General features: G+C 42.0%; 2 protein-coding genes across 2 annotated transcripts in view; one reads left to right on the top strand and one right to left on the bottom strand.

Annotated features, from left to right (window-relative positions):
- LOC311222861 (protein transport protein Sec23A) overlaps positions 1 to 27,276 on the bottom strand; it is a 72,715-nt gene that overhangs the window by 13,512 nt on the left and 31,927 nt on the right. Inside the window, exons 12-13 of the mRNA XM_084307500.1 lie at positions 17,005 to 17,094; positions 2,451 to 2,557 (exon numbers count right to left, since the gene is read on the bottom strand). Of these exons, the coding sequence (XP_084163626.1) occupies positions 2,451 to 2,557; positions 17,005 to 17,094 (197 nt within the window). The remainder of the gene's footprint in view (positions 1 to 2,450; positions 2,558 to 17,004; positions 17,095 to 27,276) is intronic.
- Positions 8,339 to 14,049, top strand: LOC311248893 (adenosine receptor A3; the record flags this gene model as incomplete). The annotated part of the gene is made up of 4 exons (XM_084338122.1): positions 8,339 to 9,065; positions 11,629 to 11,782; positions 13,600 to 13,749; positions 13,935 to 14,049. 4 exons carry the CDS (start codon positions 8,339 to 8,341, stop codon positions 14,047 to 14,049), a joined length of 1,146 nt encoding a protein of 381 aa, XP_084194248.1.

The raw sequence follows: 27,276 nt of genomic DNA, 5'->3' as shown, positions 1-27,276 counted from the left end.
CTGGTAGGACACCATGACTCAACGAGACCTTTTGATAGCAGGGTTGATCAAGTAGGACACCATGACTCAACGAGACCTTCCGATAGCAGGGTTGATCAAGTAGGACACCATGACTCAACGAGACCTTCTGATAGCAGGGTTGATCAAGTAGGACACCATGACTCAACAAGACCTTCTGATAGCAGGGTTTATCAAGTAGGACACCATGACTCAACGAGACCTTCTGATAGCAGGGTTAATCAAGTAGGACACCATGACTCAACGAGACCTTCTGATGGCAGGTAGTGTCAGAAAATAGTTAGTAATAGTAGTTGCCATTTAAAATTACAAATGACCCTGGATCAGTACAGCTTTTCCTAGACGTTTTTTGAATATGGGCTCAGACCGCCGTTTTATGACAACTACTGTTCAGAACTAATAAAGAAACCAGATGGCGTTATGTTACGTGCTATATGAAGCAGACTACTCCATCTAATCTGGTGTTTTACCTTACCATTACAAAGCCCTTGATTTAGCCCCGACAAGCCCTTAGTTTACCTGTGAAAAGCCCTTAGTTTGGTTATATCTTAGTCATACAGTAATAGCCCTCTACTCTGTGGTCGTAAGTCCTTCCCCAGACGCAAGGTAATTGGACAGGACTTAAATAGACTGCAGAACTTCAGCTGGCCGTCTGTCTCTCTGGCTTATCTAGACAAATTTCCTCTCCATGTGGGACTTGTGTTGAACAAGCAAACACATAAACCCTCATATAGGAGCGGCTGGTCATATAAGCATAAGCATATAACTAGGGATGCTCGATATTGGCTTTTTTACCGATACCGATATAGTCCAACTCTTAATTTCCGATACCGATATCAACCGATAGATATATGCAGGGTTTTCCCCCCGCAAAAAATAGAATAATTTCAGGTAATTAACATTACATATCTCTTGTTGTGGAATTAACACAACATTATGCATACTTTTGACAATAAATAAAATCAGAATTTGTTCTTACTTGCCTGGGTAAATAAAGGTCATAAAAATGTAAAGAAAAAAAAAGAAAAAATGTAAACCAATACCGATATTTTCTGATATCACATTTTAATGCCGACATCGGCCGATAATATCGGTAGGCCGATAATATCGGTAGGCCGATAATATCGGACATCCCTACATATAACCCTGGTGTCGTGTGTCAATCTCTCAACTTCAATCACCAGAGAGACACAGTTTAGAAATGTTATATCAGCGTTCAGCGTGGCGTCCCCTACCCTCTGGAACTCTCTCCCCCCTGAAATCCGCAACGCCCCAACCCTGTGGACACCTTCAAGACTGCTCTCAAAACACACCTTTTCACCAAGGCTTTTCCCCATTAGTTAGTTTAGATTAGGTTCATTATCCCTTACCTTATGCGCAAATCGTTCAGGTTGCTAGCCTGAAACGAAGTTGCGATCGTTACCAAAAGCATGTTTTAGGTTCGGTAAAATATACCTAGAATAGACCTTACTTTAGTCAGAAGGTACTCCAAAATGAATAATCCCAGTAATCCCATCGCGATCGCAATTACTCATGTGCATTGGGCACGGCTATAATATACGGGAAACAATACGTTTCAGGCGAGCAAATCTCCGACAGATGGCAGAGTTTGATTCACTTTGAGGGGGAAGGGATTCCTGCAGCCAGAGGCACAGAGAGAGAGAGGGAGACCTTAGAGACCCAGTTCAAAAGGTAGGTGATACTGCCACCTGTCGGGATTTGATCGTCATTGCAATTTTTACGTAGGCAGCAGTGCCAGGGAGACACAGGCAGGTCCGCGCGAGTGTTTAGAATGGGGAAATCTAAAAAAAAGAGAATGGGATCAAAACTAGGGATGGGATAGAATTAGAATATTCGAAAACTCGAATAGTCATTCAGTTATTAAGATCGATTTTTTTTTTTTTTTTTTTTCAACCGATTATTAACACTTTGAGTGCCAACGACGAGACACTCGTTAGTTCATGCCAACCGTTCAGTGCCAACGACGAGAAAATCGTCATTTAATCGTTATTTTTTTTATTATCGATTTCCATTCATTTTTCAGCAATCTAGCCTCACGTTACCATTGGGACTGGCTTTGAGCTCGAACAGGGAAAATACCGCCCCCTATCGTCTCTCCGGATGGTATTGCACCCATTGGATTGGACTGAATGAAATGGATGGGAAAAAGGAAGGCCAAGCAGTTAGCCAGGTACTGCTCAGTATCAGCAATTATAGGAAGCCGCTCAATTTGGAGGAGGCGCTGTTACCTTTTCCCATGATTCTGCCGTCCATGCACCTTGTACCTGACTGTTCTTTCATAATTTTCTGACTGCACTCGCATTGTTTATGTCCTTTGTATGAGGCCTCCTTGTACTTCTGTTCATGTGGACATAAATAAACATTTCAAATGTGTATTTGTGCCATGTGTGTATGAATGAGTGTGTACTTACTTCCTGGCTGTGGTTGTGACCCGGATGCGTCTCTGTCCACTTGAGTGCTGGTACTGGGTGACGAACTGAACTGCCCCGCGACCGCCCTGGGGGATGGGAGCGTTGTGCTGCAGAGAGAAAAAACACACAACACCTTTAGAAAGGTTCCTAGTTAGGCGGTTAGGTGGCGTAGCGGAGATTGCGTTCGTCACCAACCCCGGAGCTGTGAGCTGGATTCGCCTGTTCGAATCCAGCTCACAGCTCCGGGGTTGTCACCAGCTTGGCTGGCCGTTCACACTAATACAATTGGCAGTATTAGAGGGTGGGAGAAGCTGGCGGGGTGGGTCCGGGTCGTTGTAAACAGCGACTCCTACAGTTTGGTCGGGGCGCCTGCTAAGCGCGGATAGGACCTGAGTGGGATAGTGTGATCCTTCCACACGCTACGCCCTCTCAGGGAGGATCCGCGCTGCCAGATGAAAAGAAGCGGTTGATTGGCTGGACGTGTGTCGGAGGAAGCACGTGATAGCCTCCACTCTCCCAGATGATCTCACTGTGGGGGGTAAGTGCGCAGCGACCAGGAAGGGGATTGGGAATTGGCATACGACTAACATTGGGATGGGAGAAAAATCGGAGGAAAATGGAGGGGGAAAAAGATCAATATATATATAAAAAAAAAAAAAAATCCTAGTTGTGCTACAGTGAGAACAACACAACACCTTTAGAAAGGTTCCTAGTTGTGCTACAGTGAGAACAACACAACACCTTTAGAAATATTTCTAGTTGTGCTACAACAAATTATTTACGCAGACAACAAATACCAAAAATCGACATTTTGATTTAGGTGGTAAAACCTGGGTGTTACGCAATAAGAGTTATATACGCTTGAAGAGTTATATAATAAGCAAAGCAAACCCTTGGAGAATTGAGTGTGTTCACAAATAGTCTATTGATTGAACCGACTGTCCTCGACCACAGGAATAACAGAGACGCCGAGTCCTGGTTCCTAATGAGCTGCACCACTCCGTACAATATCTGGGTCTCCGCTGTCTCGTTATCTCCGAGGCTTAAAGGATTAAAAACCCTCTTCCTCTATATCTCTCCTCTCATGACTGGAGTGGATTTAATAGGTGAAATCTCTCAGATAAGAGAGAGAGAGTCATGTCCCCAAGGGAGAGAACGGAGTTGTCGTCGTCAACAGCAGTACAGGTAGGAAGACGAGCTACGAAGACGATACGCTGATGAAGAAATATATTCACGAACAGGGCTCCTGTTTCCATACCGACTTATCCACTGAGTGTGTTAGGGCTGGACGATTAATTGAATTTCTCCAGTTATTTTGAAACGTCTGGAAGCTTGTAGAAGATGACAGAACGGTTGAGAAGAAGAAAGGTCAAACTCATTTGGTGGCCGCCATATGATGTTCTCAGATCGACGAGTAATCGTGTTTGATAATCGTGATTTCAATATCAATCAAAATAACCATGATTATGATTTTTGCCATAATGGAACAGCCGTAATGCGTGTGATGTTATGGTACAGAGATATGCACCGTTAGGATTGGGTCGAGTTAGCCGGTTCCGTTTTTGGACTCTGTGTACGGGAAATCATAAGTCATCTCACATACGAATACTTAAAAAAAGAATCAGAGTATAATACTTTGGCCACACCGTGCAGCCCAATAGACCTTTCTACAGTTTGTAAACAATGATGACGTTTGTAGGCAAAACCATGCACAGCGTTACGTTACCTCTAGTCCTGTAGTTTGTACGTTGAGTTGTATTAAAGGCTAACCGGTCATGTCCGCTTCCATTCATTGTGCTAAGCTAGGCTAACATGCAGCCAGATAGATGTCTACTGAACGCACAGAGAGGAAACTGGTATCCATCTTCTTGTCTCTCTCTCTGGAGAAGATGGTAAACTAATCTCCCAAAAATGTTGGCTTTAAGTTAAGTTGTATCAAGTTAAGTGTAGAATCTGTAATGCCATGAAACAGGGACCTCTAGGCAAAAGAGCCCCTCTTGCAGAAGTGTGTTTAAATTCTGTTGGCGAGTCTGAACCGTGAGTTGGAGTTGAGTGGGGATATGACCACACCTCAGGCTCTGCCGAGAGAGATCTGGAGAAACTCACATTATAACAAGTTTCTATTTAGCTCCTGGGCAGAGTCCCCAGCTACAGCCCCCATTACTACTAGACTAAACAGTCAGTACTCAACAGGGTGCGAGTGCATCTGTGACGGGATCAGTGGGAGGAGACACGCCCCAGGTTCGGCCAATGCCCCGTTAATTCACATCCTAACTTATTAGCTCCAAAGCCCGCCCCCATCTTTTTAATTGGCTTATATCTTGCAATGCCTCACAGCATCAACTGCGGATGCGTTTCGTCAAGCCCCGTCTGACCGCGGAGCTAACGCTAGCGCCGTCGTCCCTGGTAGCTACGTTCTTCCTAGGCCTACGACGGTACAAGAAAAATCATCAGTCATTCAAAATATGGAAAAATTCTAGGGCTGTCTTAAATACTTCGAAGCTTCGTTCGATGGGCATGGGATTCGAATATGAAAATAAAATTCGATTTCAAAATCAACTCTGCCTCTCTTTGTTAAGTACAACAAGCAATGCTGTTTGTTATTTAAGATGAGGTCGGCCTCTGCACTGACAGATTTGTGTTCATTGTGCTGCTTTTATAAAGCCTCAAATGACGGCTTACAATATTTCATGGAAGCAAAGTGTTTAGTTTGTCTAAGATTTAAAAAGGTTTAAACTTTACAGCACTGACAAAGTTGAACAAAGTGCTGTACAAGTCCCACAACAAAACAAAAAAAATAATAAAAAATAAAATATTTATACTTTTTTTTTAATTTCGAAGCTTCGAATTAAAATCGAATCTCAGCCCCGAAGCTTCGAATTCCAAAATCAATCGAAGGTCAGCCCTAAAAAATGCCAAATTTCTTTGCTTGGGAATCGTTCAGGAATCTCCTCTCCGTGTCCCTCCTCTCCGTGTCCCTCCTCTCAGTGTCCCTCCTCTGTGTCCCTCCTCTCAGTGTCCCTCCTCTCGGTGTCCCTCCTCTTTGTGTGCCTCTGTAGCCTCCCTCCTTCCTGCTCCCACTGTTTGTCTTTAGTGGCTCAATCAGAGCCTCCATCTCTTATCCGTCTGTAGTCTACCATCTACTCCGTCTACAGTAACACCATTAACATGCTTCTGTTCTCATAGTAGCTCTGAGGGCAGAGCCTTTTAGTTTAGAGGAACGAGATATGGAGAGAGGAAGAGGAAGGGAGACAGAGAGAGAGAAAGAGAGTGAGAGAGAGAGGGGGTAAGATAAAGTGAGAGAAACAAGAATCTAGGGAAGGAGGGAGAGGATGGAAAATAGAAAGAATATAGATAGAGAGCTAAAGATAGAGAGAGGTGGTATTAGTATCTATGACCTTAAAAGGATGTAATAACCACAACATGGAGGACATGACACAACTAATGTTTTCTTTTTTAACTAAACTTTGATTGATTGATTGATTGATTGATTGATTGATTGATTGATTGACGCTCCAGTCAGAAGAGTCCGGATCTCAAATAGCAATACTGACTCTATTTACTGTTGGTGAGAGAGGGAGGTGGATAGTGATCAAGAGAGAAAGAGAATGTTGTGTCTGTCTGTCTGTGTGTGTGTGTGTGTGTACTTTATATTTATTGGTAAAGGATTTGCACTACAACCCATACCTCATTACACCTTACTGTAAATTGTACCTAAATTGTACCTCATCCCATTTCTGCTTTGCACTATATAGTATATGTATATTGTATAGTATATTGTATGGTAACTCAGTTACTTCTATTCTGCATTGAACATTGTACATATGTACATACTGAACACTTGTGTCTACTGGAGCGTAACAGAAAGAAGCATGTTGTATAAAAGTATTCTGTACTTCTGTATGACAACTAATAAAGAAACTTGAACTTGAAGTGTGCATGTGCACGTCAGTCCTCTCATTGTCACAGCAGGTGACTGACAAGATGCGTCACGACAACGGAGTCTCGAGGGAAAACTTTGCTCTCACACACACAGATAATAGACCCATCTCCAAGACATCACCATCCCATTACATGAGCATCACCCTAGTAGCCAACCTCTTCTCTAAACTTGGAGGGAAGGGGATCTCAACGAACAGCAAACAAGGATTTATCTTGGTCCCAACTTCGAAAAAGGATTTCTCCTGATCCTAGAAACGTTCTCTTAGCCATAGGAACTTCAAGAAGGTATTTCTCTCTGTCCTAGTTCTTCAAAAAATTATTAATCTCCGAGCTGAGAACACGCTCACAACATGAATTCCTTGCGGTCCACATTTCACCGGACGAAGGATGGGCATACTACTACAAAACTGGGAGAAGCTCGCTTTGAATGAAGATGGCTCTTGAATGATAAAACAGCAGCTTTATTCATGTATTCATTATTTTAGACGTTTTTGGGATTTCATTTAATTCTTTAAAAAGACATTATCTACGAGGGCATCATCACACTCACAGGAACTAACCGTCGTTTAATTTGAGCGAAGGCAGACGAGCTCAGTGCACTTACTGCCCTGCCTCCGCTGACGGTCTCTCTTCAATAAGTTAACAGGATGTCTATTGACTGAAGCCCTGCGGACGACATCAACGACGGTTGCTTTCAACCGCAGGAAACAATCGGATAAATCTTTTTTCTAGTGCCGTCAATAGATTAAAAATAATTAACTAATTAATCTCACAATTTTCTGTAATGAATCTAGATTAATCTAGATTAAAAATAGCATTTTTCTACTTAAGACCGAAGCTTGTAACAGATATTTACTTGATTAAAATCATGGAATGAATGTAAAATCAACACAAAGAAAGTATATTTAGATTCAAAGACTATTTTAATAGCTTTCTTTGAATACAGTTTCTCTCCTGTGAAATACAAATGTTCAACAAAACCATCAACATTGACTCAGCTAGACCTCTTTCTTATATCCGCGGCGCTGAGATGGAAGATTTTTCACTCCATAGATTAATCTAGATTAATTTATTTTAATGCTTTAAATAATTTAAATTAATCTCCAAAGTTAAAGCATTAATTTTGACGGCCCTACTTTTCTTTCCTTAAGACAACATTTTTTACGTGGGTGTCAAATTGGATTAGCACACCCCTTTCATCTCTTCAATGGGATTTCCGGGCAACTAGCTGCCCTGTTGTGGCTGAAGCTGCTGCAAACTGTGGGCAGTTCCCGTCTACTGGGAGGAGTTGGCTTCTGTCTACTAATATCTACTAATACTACTGGAAGGAGTGGCTTGTGAACAGCAGCTCCGTTTCAAGAGGAACTCCATTCAGTCGAGACGAGATGTTTACACAGCTGGAAAGTAAACAATAGGTTGAGATAGAGAAGATACTTGCAGCCGGTCCTTAATGGAAGCTTTGTAGGATCAACATCATTTTCACTACTTGCTCACACGTGCGAACAATCGCTCCACGCCGTGACTCGGAAAACATGCAATACCGGTTCTGTGAGGTAAAAAAAAAAGAAAAAAAAGGGAAATCGCACATCACTTTACATTGACTTGGCAGTTACAATGGCGCTGTGACTTGGACCAGGGGGCAAGTCTTGAATCCGAAGATGAAATAATACAACATGCCCTCCCTTCTTTACTACTTCTATCTGTAATATTTAAAAGATGTTTCTGCTCAGCTCCATTTCGTCCAGCCCTGAAAAAGGAGCTACATGGGTGGCCTGATGCGTCGGTCTTGACTAGGGTTCGTCCAGGCCTGCAGACCATCACATCAGATCAGCTCGTCAACTGGCCAAGGCTGCGACGTTTCGATTCCCTCTTCAACATTTAACGACACGTTTCGGCTCGCAGACATGCTTCCTCCGGGTCTGTAGACTCGTGATCCCAGCGGGGGGATGGACACCGCCGTGTGCGCGGTCTACGCCGCCCTGATGGTCCTCTCCGGCGTGGGCTCAGTCCTGGGGAACCTGGCGCTGCTGCTGCTGGTGGTCGTGGACCGGGAGCTCCGCACGGCGGAGACGCTGGGCCTCACGCTCAGCTGCAGCCTCAGCGACCTGGCCCTGGGCCTCTCCACCATCCCCTTCGGCGTGCACAACAGCCTGTCCCACTGCGCCGCCGCCGCCTCCTCCGAGCCGCGGCGCCCCAGCGAGGAGGGCCCCCTCTGCCAGGGCAGCGGCTTCGTCTTCGTGCTGCTGCAGACGTCCTCCGTCCACTCGCTGACCTGGGCCACCGTCGACAAGTTCACGGAGATCCGCTGGGCGCTCCGCTACCGCAGCGTGTGCACGGCCCGGCGCCGGCGGCTGGTCCTGGCGCTGGTGTGGCTGTACTGCCCGCTGAACGCCGCGCTGCCGCTGATGGGCTTCGGGAGCTACGCCTACAGCGCCACCAGGTTCATCTGCGCGCCCAGCTTCCTCGGTCCGTCCGGCCGGGGCTTCGACGTGCTCTTCGTGGCGGTGGGGATGGCGGCGCCGGTCCTGACCATGTGCTGCCTGTATGGGTACATCGTTTACGTGGCGAGGAAGCAGGCGAGGAGGGGGACCTTCGTGTGCAACGACCAGCACTGTTTCTACGTGCCCGCCAACAACTACTTCAAGAGCTCCATAGTGATGGTGGCGACCGCAGGTCAGTTTAGACCCTTTTATCTTATCCACTGGTCGGGTTTTTTACAACTACTGTGGACATTTAACAACTGTACCGGCGTTCTGTGGTCACCTGTCGGGAGGGACTAGTGTTGTCAAAAATACCAATATTACCGAATATTTAAAACGGTTTCAATACTCATTTCCCGAAATATCGATATTTAATTATACATCAAAAAAATATTAAATTTCTCTTTGTATAAGGAAGTTGCATTGTTCATTTCAATACCTGTAATAGTACAGTAGTCCACACACACACGTGTGCATTCAGCTAAGTCGGAATATGACTGTAATAAACAGTTCAGTTTGTCAGGTACATGCAACACAGATTACAGTGTTGACATCTGTCTGCTTGAGAAAATACCATGTTCTGCAATAAAAATGATTGAAGTGAGATGAACAGTTATTTTTAAATGTGTGATCTAAAGATAAACAAAGGGTTTTAAAATTGTTATATCTTATCTTCTCGTATAGTACCAGAGAGAAGCTGAGGAGAATCAACCAGCAACAAAAGCAACATTTATTTATATATATAAAAAAAAAAAAAAAAAAAAAAAAAAAACATTTTAAGATTGAACCTTTTTCCCCGTGGTATCGAAAATGGTATCGAATATCGATACTTTTCAAGGTATCGTATCGAAGTTCGAAATTCCAGTATCGTGACAACACTAGAGGGGACTATTATAAATGTATAAAAAAAAGAAAAAAAATTGAAAACAGATACAGATATTTTCCGATATCACATTTTAATGCCGATATCGGCCGATAATATCGGACATCCCTAGTTTTTAGCCCTAGTATATACCCCCTAGTATATGCATGTAATAAATCGTTTGTTAATAAACTCTGTTACACAATTTTCACTGTGCTTCTAAATTTCTTTGTGTGCTCCTAAATTTTTATTTTTATTTAGGAGCACATGTGCTCCTTGGGAAAAAGATTAGCGCGTAGAGCCCTATATATGGAGACATTAACATTATGTTATCAAACATAGGGACAAAGACTGTAAAAAAATACAGCGCTTTGCGCCACCAAGACAGCCGCAGCCACAAAATGGCATATGGTAAGTGTCGACAATGTTTTATAATTGTTATGTACATTTTTATCATAAAAATTCAATGCCCACGCAATACAAAAAAAGCCCCTGAAAATCAATTAGGGGGGGCAAAAAAAGCCCTGGAAGAAAAAAGTTAATTTCTAACCCTGGCTGTTGTGTTTCTATTCTTCAGTCGGTATAGCTGTTGTGTTTCTATTCTTCAGTCAGTATAGCTGATATATTCTTACCATCATGGTGATTATGGTCACAACAGTGATACAGCAAGAAAAAGCTCAGACCACAAGACCTCACTGCAGTCAAACCCATAATCACAATAAACAAGTCAGCTATTGTGGCTTTCATACAATACTGACCAAGACCCATATTTAATTATTTGAAGTACTTTTATATAAAGTATAAAATACAGGAGAAGTCAAGAAATAGTTCATTAGCTCTCTTGTTAAGCCATTCATGTGCTAGACAGGCCCGTTAAGCACAGTCAAACTATTTAATATATATACTATTATATAGATACTGGTCTGGGATATGGGTCTGAGTACACAGTAAAACTATTTAATATATATAGATTAGGGATGCTCGATATTGGCTTTTTTACCGATACCGATATTCCGATATTGTCCAACTCTTAATTTCCGATACCGATATCAACCGATACCGATATATGCAGGGTTTCCCCGTCCAAAAAACTGAATAATTTCAGGTAACTAATAATTTCACTGGATATATATATATAACAAATATTGTTATTGTTTTTTTTTGTTTTTAAACCGATACCGATATTTTCCGATATCACATTTTACATTTTAATATCAGACATCCCTAATATAGATGTATTAGATCAGATATCTATTTCTAGATAACTTTCATCTCCGTCCGCGTCGTGTGATGGATCAATGCCCTGAAGTGTGCGAATGTGAAAGTAAATTCAGAAGCACCATCTTGGAAGAGCAGTTCAATCCCCATGTTTTGTTATTTCCATATCAAAACGAGTGTTTTGTTTTTGGGGCCCAGTGGGGTTAAACCCAGTACACTCTTACCATTACAATTACTATTACTAACTGTTAATATTACTATTACTAATATTACTACTTCCATGACTGTTAATATTACTACTACTACATCCAGTACTGTTACTATTACTTCTATTATTGTTAATATTACTACTACTACTACTACAGTTAATATTACTACTATTAATATTACTACTACTTCTATTACTGTTAATATTACTACTATTACTACAGTTAAATATATGCGGCTACTACTATTACTGTTACTATTACTATTACCATTATTACTACTACTACTATTAATATTAATATGACCATTACTACTACTATTAATATTAATATACTACTACTATTAATATTACCATTACTACTACTACTATTAATATTAATATGACCATTACTACTACTATTACTACTATTAATATTAATACTACCATTACTACTACTATTAATATTAATATGACCATTCCTCTCCTCAGTGTGTCTACTGGTCTGCTGGCTGCCGTACATCACGGTGTGTTTCTACGAGACCTTCACGGGCCGTGAGAGTCCAGCAGCAGCCTCTGCCTTCTCCACCTGGCTGGTGCTGTCCACCGCAGCACTGAACCCCTGGGTCAGCTCCATGACTCAGGCGTGAGTACAATGTACTTATTAGATATCGTGGAAGCGTGCGGTGGGTCCCACAATGACACAGATCTCATTCTGGCCGCAGACATAAACGTTTAAAAATACTTTTAACAACAACCCGCAGATCATGCATCACACAGGACATAGGATCAGAATATTCACTTTAGTTGAGGATATCTTATGAGGATGGAAAACCTGGTTTCCGCCGCACTTTATAAAGGGATAGTAGTTCAGGTTTTATTTTATTTTTACCCTAGCCCTATTTCTTTATTTTTTATCCACTTTTTCTCCTTATTTTCTATTTTTTTCCCATCCCAATTTCGCCTCGCCAATTCTACCCTTCAATTCTCCCCTCCACTATCTCGAACATTGCTAGACCATGCCTCCCACTGGTCGGCTGCAGTGAGGACGAAGCCTTGCATCACGTGTCCTGAAAAATGACTGAAACAGAACTGATGACTGAAACTGAGATTATTACTGAAACTGAGATGACAAACAGAGATGATGACTGAAACAGAACTGATGACTGAAACAGAGATTATTACTGAAACTGAGATGACAAACAGAGATGATGACTGAAACAGAACTGATGACTGAAACAGAGATTATTACTGAAACTGAGATGACAAACAGATGATGACAAACAGAGATGATGACTGAAACTCTAATCATAAAAACATAAACATAATTCTTGGTCTCCTCTCCCTATGAGGCATTTCAACTTTACTTTAGGATCCCTCGTCTTTGTCTTTAGACGTGTATTGATTATTTTCCATTCTGTTTACACCCCTCCTCTCTCGCTCCCTCTCCGTCTTACTCCACCCATCCTCTCTCTCACTCCCTCTCCGTCTTACTCCACCCCTCCACTCTCTCTCACTCCCTCTCCGTCTTACTCCACCCCTCCTCTCTCTCTCTCACTCACTCCCTCTGTCTTACTCCACCCCTCCTCTCTCTCTCTCACTCCCTCTCGGTCTTACTCCACCCCTCCTCTCTCTCTCACTCCCTCTCTGTCTTACTCCACCCCTCCTCTCTCTCTCACTCCCTCTCTGTCTTACTCCACCCCTCCTCTCTCTCTCTCTCACTCCCTCTCCGTCTTACTCCACCCCTCCTCTCTCTCTCTCTCTCACTCCCTCTCTGTCTTACTCCACCCCTCCTCTCTCTCTCACTCCCTCTCTGTCTTACTCCACCCCTCCTCTCTCTCTCTCTCACTCCCTCTCCGTCTTACTCCACCCCTCCACTCTCTCTCACTCCCTCTCCGTCTTACTCCACCCATCCTCTCTCACTCCCTCTCCGTCTTACTCCACCCCTCCACTCTCTCTCACTCCCTCTCTGTCTGTCTTACTCCACCCCTCCTCTCTCTCTCTCACTCCCTCTGTCTTACTCCACCCCTCCTCTCTCTCTCTCACTCCCTCTCGGTCTTACTCCACCCCTCCTCTCTCTCTCTCTCACTCCCTCTCCGTCTTACTCCACCCCTCCTCTCTCTCTCACTCCCTCTCTGTCTTACTCCACCCCTCCTCTCTCTCTCTCTCTCTCTCACTCCCTCTACGTCTTACTCCACCCCTCCACTCTCTCTCACTCCCTCTCCGTCTTACTCCACCCCTCCTCTCTCTCTCTCACTCCCTCTGTCTTACTCCACCCCTCCTCTCTCTCTCTCACTCCCTCTCGGTCTTACTCCACCCCTCCTCTCTCTCTCTCTCACTCCCTCTCCGTCTTACTCCACCCCTCCTCTCTCTCTCACTCCCTCTCTGTCTTACTCCACCCCTCCTCTCTCTCTCTCTCTCTCTCACTCCCTCTACGTCTTACTCCACCCCTCCATCTCTCAGGAGGTACAGGTCGGCCCTGAGGAGGAGCCTGTCTAAGCTGCGTCAGGTCATGTGGTGTTCAGGGAAGCCGTCCGAGTCTCGCCCACAGAGCAACACCCTCCCCCTGAGCATGTCCAGCGACACCCCCAAGACCTCCACCACCCCCAGACCGTCAATACCACCACCACCTGCACAAGCATCATCAACACCGCAATCAGAAAACACACCAAATGAATCATTATCAGCAGCACCAGTTGTATCCAAACAAATACCAAACGTATCAACACAGTCATCATCCCCTGGAATTAAGCCATCCCCTTCATCATCATCCCCACCGCCACCATGGAACAACCCAGAATCACCATCATCTTCATCAACACCAACCACAGGGAGCAAACCAACCTCTTCATCACCATCAACACAATCGTTTTCACCATCCTCATCATCATCATCATCACCACCAACACCTGAAACCAAGGTGACGCCCTCACAGACCTCTCCACCAATGGGAATCAAACAGCAAGGAAAACCAATAGAATCAATAGAGCTCACACAGAGCGGAACTCTATCATCATCATCATCATCATCATCCTCATCATCGCCTATTAAAGACACAGGCTCCAGAACAGAGTCAAGTGAAGACTACAGGCCATCACAAGGATTTAAAGATCCAGTACAATGAACATTTTGTATCTCAATCTCCTTGTATTATATATTTTTTTAAACAGAAGGTACAGTATATTGATGTAAAATTTCACATAATGCTAGAACTGCTGTTGTTGTTGTTATTGTTGTTGTTAAAATGACGACTAAAGCCCTTTCATATTCATCCCCCCTGCTGGATATCAACTCAATCAAACCGGTTTCAGATATCCAATCTGCTTCCCTGTACCTTGCATAATCTACTCTGTTACCCTGATCAGTCAGTCTGTCAGTTGTGTCAGTAGTTGTAAAGCTAGCTACTCCTATCCGAGCTCCGGGAGGGTCATCAAAGAGAAGCTGCCTATTCTCAGTCCTTGCCCCACAATGGTGGAATGAACTACCCACCCCAGTTAGGACAGCCGAATCCCATCCAATCTTTCGCCGTCGACTAAAGACTCACTTCTTCAACCATTATCTGAAATAATGAATAAAATAAAATAAAAAGATCTAACCCTAACTAACCTTACGGTCATGCACTTAAACTAACCTACACTGTAACACGCAACACTTTGATGAGGATTGTTACTCAGCTGATAGAGTTGTACCCTTCCTGATGACTTGTCGTACAGAACTTGTAAGTCGCTTTGGATAAAAGCGTCAGCTAAATGACTAAATGTAAATGTAAAGCTAGCTAGTCCACAAACAAATAATGCAACTAGTTTGCTACAATTCAGTTAATTTTAGTGGTTCAAAAACATCCAGACCAATGTTAATCTCACACAGCATCTGATCATCTTACATTTGAAAGCTTCATGTATTTATGATACTAACTTGACATCTCCTTTCAATGAGAGGGCAAAATAACTGATGTCACTGTGAAATAGAATTTAGACTAACTTAACTGATGCCACTGTGAAATAGAACTGATATCATTGCAAAACAGAACTTACTGACTAACTGATGTCACTGTGGAATATAATTTACAGACTGAAGTCATAACTTGCAGACTAACTGAAGTCACATAACTTTCAGACTAACTGATGTCACTACAAAACAGAATTTACAGACTAACTGATGTCACAGAATTTACAGACTAAAGGCCCTGCCATAGTCGGGCGTACCGCCGTGGACCAATGGACCTGTCTCAAAACCCTGCCCCTTTTCTTGATCCTCCAATCACAACTGTCGCTTACCTCGGACAAACTTGGTTTGTCCGAGGTAAGCGACAGTTGTGATTGGAGGATCAAGAAAAGGGGCAGGGTTTTGAGACAGGTCTATTTCCTACATGTCTCGCGCCAGTTTACACAAACTGTTTAGACTTCTGTCATGTCGTCGTCATCCGATAAAGAGTCTAGGTTATCTCCGTATCTCTGTCAAACTGTCAAGTTACTAATTCCAACTAAATAAGTCCATGAGAGATCAGCAATATTTTGAGAAAATGTCATTGAGAAACATCCTTGACAATTGAGTACATCGGAGTACGTAAGTTAGAGTGTTGTGTTCATTCATAGTTAAAGACAGTAGAGGTTGAGTACTTTATTATCTAAAGATGGTAAGTTAGAGTGTTGTGTTCATTCATAGTTAAACACAGTAGAGGTTGAGTAGTTTATTAACTAAATATGGTATGTTAGAATGTTGTGTTCATTCATAGTTAAAGACAGTGGAGGTTGAGTACTTTATTATCTAAATATGGTATGTTAGAGTGTTGTGTTCATGCATAGTTAAAGACAGTAGAGGTTGAGTACTTTATTATCTAAAGATGATAAGTTAGTGTTGTGTTCATTCATAATTAAAGACAGTAGAGGTTGAGTACTTTATTATCTAAATGTGGTATGTTAGAGTGTTGTGTTCATGCATAGTGAGTACTTTATTATCTAAAGATGGTAAGTTAGTGTTGTTCATTTATAGTTAAACCCAGTAGAGGTTGAGTACTTTATTATCTAAGATGGTAAGTTGGTGTTGTGTTCATTCATAGTTAAAGACAGTAGAGGTTGAGTACTTTATTATCTAAAGATGGTGAGTTAGAGTGTTGTGTTCATTCATAGTTAAACCCAGTAGAGGTTGAGTACTTTATTATCTAAGATGGTAAGTTGGTGTTGTGTTCATTCATAGTTAAAGACAGTAGAGGTTGAGTACTTTTTTGATTGACTTTACAACTGCAAATACATGAGCTGACCAAAATAAATAAAAAAAACACTTAAATCAGAGTTATTATTATGTTATGGTTATTCAGTGCAGGGGTACAATTATTACCAAAAATATATAATATATTAAAAGTAAATTCTCCTCCTCCATCACCTTTTCTAATTAATTTAGCTCACAAATGGTAAATGGCTGCATTTATATAGCGCTTTTATCCAATGCGCTTTTCAATTTGTTCCTCACATTTGACCCATTCACTCTCACATTCACACACCGATGGCAGAGGCGACCATGCAAGGTGCCAACCTACTCATCGTGTCTTGCTCAATGAGGACACACTGCCCGGGAATCAAACTGGGAACCAGACGACTGGTCTACCTCCCGAGCCACTGTCGCTGACAAGGGGGCCCTCTAGTGGCAAGTTATACATATATTATATATATATATATATGTATGTACCAGAAATAGCAATAACAGTGAGGTGGAATAATTCACATTCTTTGTTGTGTGTGTGTGTGTGGGAGGGGGCTGCGATGGTGTCATCAAACAGCCAGTACGTGCACCCTTGCAGAAGGAGAGGAGATTAGCACAAAGTGGCCACAGAGAGTCAAGTGTGAGTAGATAGATGGTAAGAACTCGTACCTGGTTGACGACTTCAAAGTACATGGCCAGCGTGGTGTTGTGGTCAATACCACAGATCTTCCACTGGCATGTTCCTCCTGTACCTATCTCCTGTAGGGACACACGCAGAGAGGAGAGAGAGATGTAAACGTATGTTTCCCATGTCAATAAAGCCCATTTTAATTTAATAGAGAGAGAGAGAGAGAGAGAGAGAGAGAGAGAGAGAGAGAGAGAGAGAGAGAGAGAGAGAGAGAGAGAGAGAGATAGAGAGAGAGAGATGTAAACGTATGTTTCCCATGTATATAAAGCCCATTTGAGTGTGAGTGAGAGAGTGAGAGAGAGTGAGAGTGAGAGTGAGAGTGAGAGTGAGAGTGAGAGTGAGAGTGAGAGTGAGAGTGAGAGAGAGAGAGATATGTAAACGTATGTTTCCCATGTCAATAAAGAAGAGGAGAGAGAGATTCCATATCCTATTTCTGGCCTAAAATGTTGTAAGAAATATATTCTAGTGAGCGGTTTGATGGAAAAGGAGAATATTTACAAGCCGCTTTATCACACACACACACACACACAAGTCAGGGACCGTGCATTGTCTCACAAGAGAGAGAGAGAAGAGAACGGTGAGATAGAGAGGAGATGAAAGAGAGGAGAAAAAGGTGAGAGAGAGGAGATAGAGAGGAGATAGAGAGAGGAGAGAGAGAGAGAGAGAGAGAGAGAGAGAGGAGGTGAGAGAGGAGAGGAAGAAAGATGAGAGAGTGGAAGAGGAGGAATGAGCCCCCACTTGACTCAACATGCCTATCTGTTGTTGGGTATGATGATAGTACGATCCTTTGGTTGTGTGTGTGTGTGTGTGTGTGTGTGTGTGTGTGTGTGTGTGTGTCTGTGTGTGTGTGTGTGTGTGTGTGTGTGTGTGTGTGTGTGTGTGTGTGTGTGTGTGTGTGTGTGTCTGCGTGTGTGTGCGTGTGTTATGACTCACGTTCTCAGACACACAGGGCCCCTTCGAATTGAGTGACACACAGGGTCCGATGGCTCCCGACACTTTGATCTCTCTAGATGTCTGAAAACAAACCAAGAGCTCAGTCACACATCCTCCAAGACCACGTCTGCAAATAGAACAAATGTTTTTTATTTTCCCCTTTTTTAACATGAAACAAGACAAACAATACAGTAACAGTAATAACCAATGATAAATCACAGGACAATAACCGAAATAATAATAACAATAATGACAGTCCAGTAATTAAATCAGAATGAATGTAAATTAAAAGACATAAAAATAATAAATACAATACATAGGCTCTTGCTCGCTCTTCCTCGCTCTTCCCTTCCCCTTCCCTCCCCCCCCTATCCCCCCTCAGGACCCCCACTTGGACTATACATCCACACAAATTTATATGCGTTCCTTTATCTTCTCCACCACAGCTACCCAGATTGCTATGCTGGCTTCATTAACACCTCAAATTCGTGCAGTGGATATCGCTAGATAAATCACATCGAGATAGGTGAGAACCCATACCTTCCGGCACATTTTATTGTCTGCACGTCTGCAAATAGGAGACTGGACTGGACTGAGTACATCTGCCCACATTAATATATACAATAGATATTTACATTTACTGCATGTATATACATATCCATATCCATCTGCATATAATCCTCCTATATACACCTGCATATAACCCATATAACTCTGTATGATAGGATGTACAATAATGCTGTATATATACCCTATTATATATATATATATATATATATATATCCACATCTGTCTGAACATACCTGCTAATAAACCTTTTACATATCTGTAGATACTACATCTATATCTGTACATATCCCTTACATACTCTCACTAGTTACGCTGCTGGCCAGTATGACTACGACCATACTGTCTTTATACATGCATCACTGTACATATTATACAACAACTCTGTACATACATCCGATTAGCACTACACTCAGTAGTACTCATTTATATATTTTATGCCCAGTTTAATCACCAGTACATTATATATTACTATTGCACTTTACTGTTACATTTACACTCTGGTTGGATGCCAAACTTCTTTTGGTTGTACTGTATGATGACAATACATTTTAATCTAATCTAATGATGTTACTCAGTCAAAGGAACTCATACTCAGTCCAGTCCCTGTACTGTATTGTACCCATTCTGCAATCTGTTAATAACGTTTTCAATCAATCAAGTCCTCCTAGTCCTCCTAATCCTAAACATCCCTCTTTTGCTGTTAGCCCTAACATTAGCGAACATAAACAAGCTAACTCTAGCTAGCTATACAAAGGACTATAGACCTAGAAGTCCTAGTGACGGCCAAGAAGAAAACAAGAAAACATCACATAAATAGACACGTTGCAAACTGTCTCCATGGAAACAAGTATCCTTTGGTCATTATTCATTAAAGCCTCAGTCAAGGAGTGTAATAGTTTACGTAAGAAAATCTGTATAAAATCAATCTCTTGTCATTGTTCAATAAAGCCTGAGTCAGGTTGACAACATGAACACAAGGAAGCTTTGATTGTCCGCTGACTACTACTACTACTACTACTACCCAGACAATGGTAACTGGGACAGAGCTAACAATACGAACAATATAATGCTAATAATACCTTGATCTCCAGAGTCCCTGCGAAGGCCATCTTGAAGGCTCCCTGGACATCTTTAGTGAAGACTCTTTGGAAGGTTTGCTTGAACAGGGAAGTGTTGAAGGAGTCTGCCATCACCATGTAGCCCCTATAGGACACAAACACACAGAGTTTCAATATGGACCAACACACAGAGTTAATATCAATATGGACCAACACACAGAGTTAATATCAATATGGACCAACACACAGAGTTAATATCAATATGGACCAACACAGTAACACACAGAGTTAATATCAATATGGATAGAAATTAAGAAATTCAAAAAACACATGTTTGAGACGAGTTCGAACCACACATTGTATTTAGTGTGAAACCCGATTGGTTGAATTGAAAACGTGGACGTCTCAATTGTCAAAGAGGAGCAAGTCCGCCTCGTTACTGTGGGTTAGCCGACACGGATGGATCTAATCGGTGCATCTCTTACCCCGTGTGGTTGGAGCAGCACTTCATCTAATCGGTGAGTCATCTCTTACTAGGGGTGGAGGGAAAATCGATATGTAGTAGTATCGCGATACGTTGCGTGGCGATACTGTATCGATACAGGGACGCCAAGTATCGATATTTAATAATATATATAAAAAAAATAAAAATACAAAAAAAAAACTTTTCTTTGTATTTTATTTTTTTTGTATAAGGAAGTTGCATTGTTCATTTCAATACCTGTAATAGTACAGTAGTCCACACACACACACGTGTGCATTCAGTTAAGTTGGAATATGACTAATACAAACAGTTCAGTTTGTCAGGTACATGCAACACAGATTACAGTGTTGACATCTGTCTGCTTGAGAAAATACCACGTTCTGCAATAAAAATTATTGAAGTGAGATGAACAGACTGAACTTTATTTGAATAGATAAAACATGTTGACAAAGTTTTACTTTGCAGTTGAAAAAAGGTAATAAATCGCAATATATCGCAATATTAATATCGCAATACTCAGCATATCGCAATATATTTAGTATCGCAATACAATCATATCGTGAGGCCTCTGGTGATTCCCACCCCTAGCTCTTACCCTGTGTGGTTGGAGCAGCACTTCATCTAATCAGGGCATCATCTCTTACCCCGTGTGGTTGCAGCAGCACTTCATCTAATCAGGGCATCATCTCTTACCCCGTGTGGTTGCAGCAGCACTTCATCTAATCAGGGCATCATCTCTTACCCGTGTGGTTGCAGCAGCACTTTATCTAATCAGGGCATCATCTCTTACCCCGTGTGGTTGCAGCAGCACTTCATCTCCAGCAGGCCCGTCTGGTCCAGAGCGCAGGCGTAGATGTCGATGATGTGGCCGTTCGCGGACGCTCTGGTCGCCAGCGCCTCGTAGTGCTGGAACACACACACACACACATATCTTAATGTCTCTATTTGTTTATTTATCCAGAACTATTTTATTGCACTGTAAAAATTTGATTTAATATGTCTGCACTTTATGTGCTCATTTTATGTCTATTCTATTCTATTTTATTGCACTATTGTACTATTTACTCTGTCTATTCTATCTTACTCTTTTTATTATTGTCTATTTTTTTTAACTGAATCAAACCATAAACAAGATGGCCTGTTGGGATGTTAGATCCTAATGTGAGAAACTGTGATTTTATATGTCTGCACTTTATGTGCTTATGCCTTGTCTTTTTTGTGTTGTGAAGCACTTTGAGCTGCAATTTTTGTATGAAAGGTGCTATACAAATAAAGATAATTATTATTATTTGTGTTTACATGTTAGACCAAACTCCTTGAACACAAAACTATAATAGACACACAAATAGGCCTGCCGCGATAAGCAATAAATCGATTAATTGCCGCGATAATTAAAATGAATGCAATGATTTTGACGGGCGCGATTAATTGCTATTTGCGCGTTTGTTTTAATGATTGTCTATATGAATTGAAAATGGGGGACCCTGATGGAAACAAGACAAACGTCTTTCTCTGGTCTGCATCCCCTTAACAATTGTATGTATTGAGCCGTACTGTATTACCCATTCTGCAATCTGTTAAATAAAGTTTTCATTCATTCAGGCGGAACCAGTGCCCCTTGCAGTCTCTCTCCGTGTGGGTTGGCCGCTGGCGTTACTACAGAGCACAGCACGGGAGCTCCGTGGGGCAGTAGCAACGCCACATAGCTTAACTACATTTCTCAATAGTGTTGCTCCTTTTAACCAAGTAGCGTTATTTGTAGTGTAACGTTAGAATAACACAGAATAACGTTAATACAATTACATGCATCATTGTTTACAATGAACGGGTGGGGCTAGTCAAAGGACTGGACACGGGGACAAGTTAAACATGAATTAATGTATTATAACGGGTCGTTTTCGAGTCGTGCTGCAGTGCCTACGCACCACAGCTATTCTATTATATACTGCTTTGACGCTTCCTCCTCATCGTTGATTGCCTGTAGTAGCTGCATCTAACGTTAGTAGCTAACGTTAAAACTAAAAAACACAATCGGACGAGACAAGTTGTCGGCTAGGATAATCACAACAATACTTCCGGTCCGGTCGGTGGGCTTCAAAATAAAAGTCTTAAACCGGAAAAGACGGAGCGGTGGGCTTCAAAATAAAAGTTTTGGGAAATAAATTTCTCAAAAAAATTCTCTAAACCGGTCGCAATAATATCGCTTATCGCGATATTTTCGGGGGCAATTAATCGCCCAGCAAAATGTGTTATCGTGGCAGGCCGACACAAACCTTTGCGATCTCAAAGCAACACATCTAGTCCCGAGTCTATGGATTACAGGAAGCAGTGTCTCCTCCAATCATCACAGATATAGAGCAGGATTTTGCCAATGCCTTCGCTTTTGGTTAGGACATTACTGCCACCTGCAGCTCACTCACAACTAGTCTGTTGACAGTAACTAGACTTCCAAATATATGAACACCAGCCGTTTACATTTGTACTAGGGCTGTCAGTTTATCGCGTTAATTAGATTAATTAATTACACAGCAAATTAGCGCATTATGAAAATGGACTCAAAATTAATTAAAAAAAAATTATAATATATATATATTTTTTAATCTCATTCATTCCATAAGAACGTAGAATAAACATATACACAATTTTTTTTTTAATATGGTCCATTTGCATGTTCTTGGTATCTGATTCTAGGGACATCTATGGATCTCAGGGAATGTATTCCCAGTGTCAGAAATACTGTGTATGTTACTAGGCTTGAGTAAAGTGTAATGAACCACAATGAGAATATCAATTAAATTATTTTTTTTATCTTTGACTGTGAATAACACCATGCTAAAATTGACCAGACCTGAAAAATCTAAGCAAATGAATAAAGGGAAGATGATTAAACAGAAGGTTTTGTAGATACAGTACCGAATTCTGCCATCCGGACACATGCAATTTGAAATATGATTATAGAATATAAAATATCAGGCCTAAAATGGTTATGCGATTAAAATGCGATTACCGGTAATTAGATTAATTCATTACAAATCCTGTAATTAATTAGATTAATTTTTTGAATCGCCTGACAGCACTAATTTGTACCCAAGCTGTGTAACAGCTTCCTGGATCAGTTGGTTCTTTAAAACCTTGGTAAGAAAGGCGTCTTCCAGACTTACATCCTACTTCTAAAATGGTGAGCTCTCTACTGTCCTCGTCAACAACAACCACATCTGATGTATTAGCTGTAACATCTGTAATGTTCAGTATTGCAGTTTGAACACACGAGTAACACACACACACAGCAGATGTGTGGTTGACAGATAACACCGGCTGCGGTGCACACAGTAAATATTGGAGGTGTGATTTAGCAGAGGACCACGGGTGTGAAGATACACTGCAGCACAGATACAACTATCTCGCACTGTACAGCCCTAAAAACCATTGAATGTAACCATTGGCGGGCCATACACTGCAGCACAGATTAGGGATGCCCGATCACGTTTTTTGCCACCGATACCGATCTTCTATGAGCCATATCGGCCGATACACTGCCGATACCGATCGTTTTTGGTTTAGTTACTTATTACTCTTACTGTCATGCACTTGTCCTAATATACTAACCTACACCGTAGCACCACCATTGTAACCAACATCGTTACTCAGATGATAGAGTTGTGCCCTTCCTGATGAATTGTCGTACAGAACAGTCAGCTAAATGACTAAATGTAAATGTAAATACCCATTGTTCAATTAATAAACTGTATGCCTCACTGTGTGGAAGAGACTGGGATCATTATTTTGTGCAAGGCAACATCAGGCTTGACTTAAAGCATTACTTTCCTAAAGCATTACTTTCCTAACTTAGTGAAACTAAATGTAACAAATGAACACAGATATAAATGTACTGAATTGTTATTTCTTATTTTATTTATTTTTTATATAAAAAAAGATTTTTTTTCTTTTTTTACAGATACCCGATCTAGCTATTTCAGTGAATATCGGCCGATACCGATCGCTGGCCGATCAATCGGGGCATCCCTAGCATAGTTATAGATCGTATAGCTTTACGCTCTGCTCTATTGGAACTATCCCTTTATCCATTCTGGCCACACCTACATCCGCTCCTATATAAGTGGAGTCGTGGCCACACAATCAGCTCCTTCCATACTTTCAAAAAAAATAAAAAGATTTGAATTTCTTTTTGAATTTTTTTTGAATTAAAAACGCAGGTTTGAACGTTCGTTCGGAAAACCCTGACGAAGTTCTAATCCCGAAAACAGGCTTCGAGGACAGCCTTAGTGCAGCACAGATACAACTAGAAAAAACCATTGAAATTAACCATTGGTGGGTCGTACACTGCAGCACAGACGCACAGTCTCTCCCCTGGTGATGTCACTGTTGTTACAGAGGAGAGACCAGAAGGACAGCAGTATGGATGTTAAATCAACAGGGGGGGGGGTCCAGTACCTTGGTGCCCTTCTTCATGAACTTGGCGTTGTCTTTCTCGATGTCGTGCCAGGAGCGGATGGGCGCCTTCAGCTCGTCCCCCACCACCATGCCAGGACCCTGGGTGGATGGGCCCCCGATGAACATCATGATACGAGCCCCCGTGTTGGGGAACGTACACTAGAGGGGGAGGAGAGAGAGAGAGAGAGCAAAGGAGAGAGAGTTTATACAAAGCAACGTTTACCAAGAAAAATAAAAAGGCAAACAAGGAAAATAGGAGAAAAGAGAGAAAGCATTCAAATCACAATAAATAGAGAATGAAGAGGGAGAGAAAGGTGGGAGAGGAGAGAGAGAGAAAAATATAGACAGGAAGGAGGAGAGAAGAGGAGAAGGTGGGATATGGGAGAGAGAGAAGAGAACGGTGAGATCGAGGAGAGATGGAGACAGAGCGAGAGAAAGATGAGATAGAGAGAGGAGAGAGAGAGAAAGATAGACAGGAAAGAGAGGAGAGGTGAGATAGGAGAGATGGAGAGAGAGCAGGGGGAGAAAGGTGAGATAGAGGAGAGGTGAGAGAGGTGAGGTAGAGAGAGAGAGAGAGAGAGAGAGAGAGAGAGAGAGAGAGAGAGAGAGAGAGAGAGAGAGAGAGAGCAAGGAGAGAAAGGTGAGATAGAGAGGAGAGAGGTGAGCTAAAGAGGAGAGAGGTGAGATAGAGAGAGAGGTGAGATAGAGAAGAGAGGTGAGATAGAGAGGGAGATGGAGAGAGAGCGCGAGGAGAGAAAGGTGAGATAGAGGAGAGGTGAGAGAGAGGAGAGAGAGGTGAGGTAGAGAGAGAGGTGAGATAGAGGGGAGATGGAGAAAGAGAGAGCAAGGAGAGAAAGGTGAGATAGAGAGGATAGGCGAGATAAAGAGGAGAGAGGTGAGATAGAGAGAGAGAGGTGAGATAGAGAGGAGAGGTGAGGTAAAGAGAGAGGTGAGATAGAGAGAGAGGTGAGATAGAGAGAGGTGAGATAGAGAAGAGAGAGGTGAGATAGAGAAGAGGTGAGATAGAGAGCGAGGAGAGAAAGAGAGAGAGAGGAGAGAAAGGTGAGATAAAGAGAGAGGAGAGGAAGAAAGACAACGAATGAGTGAGAAGAGAAGTAGGGACCAAAGGTGGACAAACTGAAGCGTCCATCGGTCTTCTCATCGAACCAGACCTGTGCCCTTATAGTCCAGTCATTATAGGCCAGAATTAGGCTAAACCTAGGACAAATTGCAACATTAGCAAACTCAACTGATTTTGTATCCTCAATATGTCTTTAGTGAGAGAAAAAAAGTCCCAAGGAATCCGATCATGGGAAATGTGTTTTTTTTCAATGTACTTGATTGCTGGCAGGATCACTGACAGGATCACTGTCTTTCAGAGATTGTGACGCGTTCAAATTTTGAGGTAGCTCAAAAGTAAAGATACCATTTGATTCTAGACAACCTCGGGTTTCCAATGAGACCAACCATGTCATGTTACCTCATTGGAAAGGGGGCTACATACCTAATTATTCAAAGTTAAGACGATTTTTTGGGGAGGGAAATATGGCCATCACCATTTTTCAAATGGTCCCTTGGCCTTCTACCTCAATATATGTTAATGGAAATGGGTACCTACAAGCCTCCCCTATACAGACATACCAAATTTATGTTAAGCCCATGTCGTTTTGTGCAAGAATCATGTAGTGGTTTGCATGCTGTACAAATATGTAATTTCCGCCTATTATAAAAAAAACCCATCTCCATGGACCTATCCCCACGGACATAAACCCTTGAGCCCCATCCTCGTGGACTGAGCTCCACAGAGCCTATCTACTAATATTCCAAGAAGAAAAAAATTTCTTTATCAAATGTTTTGATTAGTTCTGGCGTGTATGCTAATTGGTGCATATCAAATAAGATAATGTGTGATTTGCATGAGTAAACAGAATAATTCAATGAAGTTGTGATTGACTTTTTTTCTTGTCTTTGTGTGTGTAATCAGCTTGTGAGTTTTTATAGTGATATCTAAAAGTAAAATTTTCACCACTATGTTATAACAGGCATTTTTCGATATGAATATATATAGGTCGTTTTCAAAACTTTCCCATGATGGGATTCCTTGGGACTTTTTTTCCCTCACTAAGGACATAATGAGGATACAAAATCAGTTGAGTTTGCTACTGTTGCAATTTGTCCTAGGTTTTTTCATATAATGACTGGACTATTAAAAAGTGAAACTAGATAGAACTCCAACAACAACAAGCCAAATCCATACCTCCAGGAGCCCCACGGCGATGGACAGGGCCACGCCCAGGGAGCGGAGCGGCCTCTTGCCCTGGGTGACGGGCCAGGGGTCCCTCTGCAGCTCCCCCAGCAGGTCGGTCAGGTTCATGTCAATCTTCTGCACCGGCTGGAGGAACCTGAGAGAACCGGAGAGAACATCAGCTGAGAGAACTGGTGTGTTTTATGATTATACCATTCCTCTGTAGGATGTAGTTATATTATATTATTATTATATTATATTCAGAGAAAGAATTACAAAATATCATAGTATTAAAGCAGCACTACTATAGAACAGGGGTTCCCAAAGTGGGGGTCGCAACCCGCCGCGGGGGGGGGGTCGCCAGATGATTTCCAAAAAAATATAAATATGCAGTCAGGCCACTGAACTTAGAAGCAGGCCAGGCCAGTGTTTCTAGTTGCAGCAGTGCAATAGTTAGATAACCTAGGTGGGGAACAACCAGGAGATCACTGCAACTCGCACAAGTTGGAGA

This window comes from Notolepis coatsorum, assembly GCF_963971535.1.
Source record: "Notolepis coatsorum genome assembly, chromosome: 2".
In the NCBI taxonomy this organism is placed as follows: domain Eukaryota; kingdom Metazoa; phylum Chordata; class Actinopteri; order Aulopiformes; family Paralepididae; genus Notolepis; species Notolepis coatsorum.
This window is presented reverse-complemented; position numbering and strand designations above follow the sequence as displayed.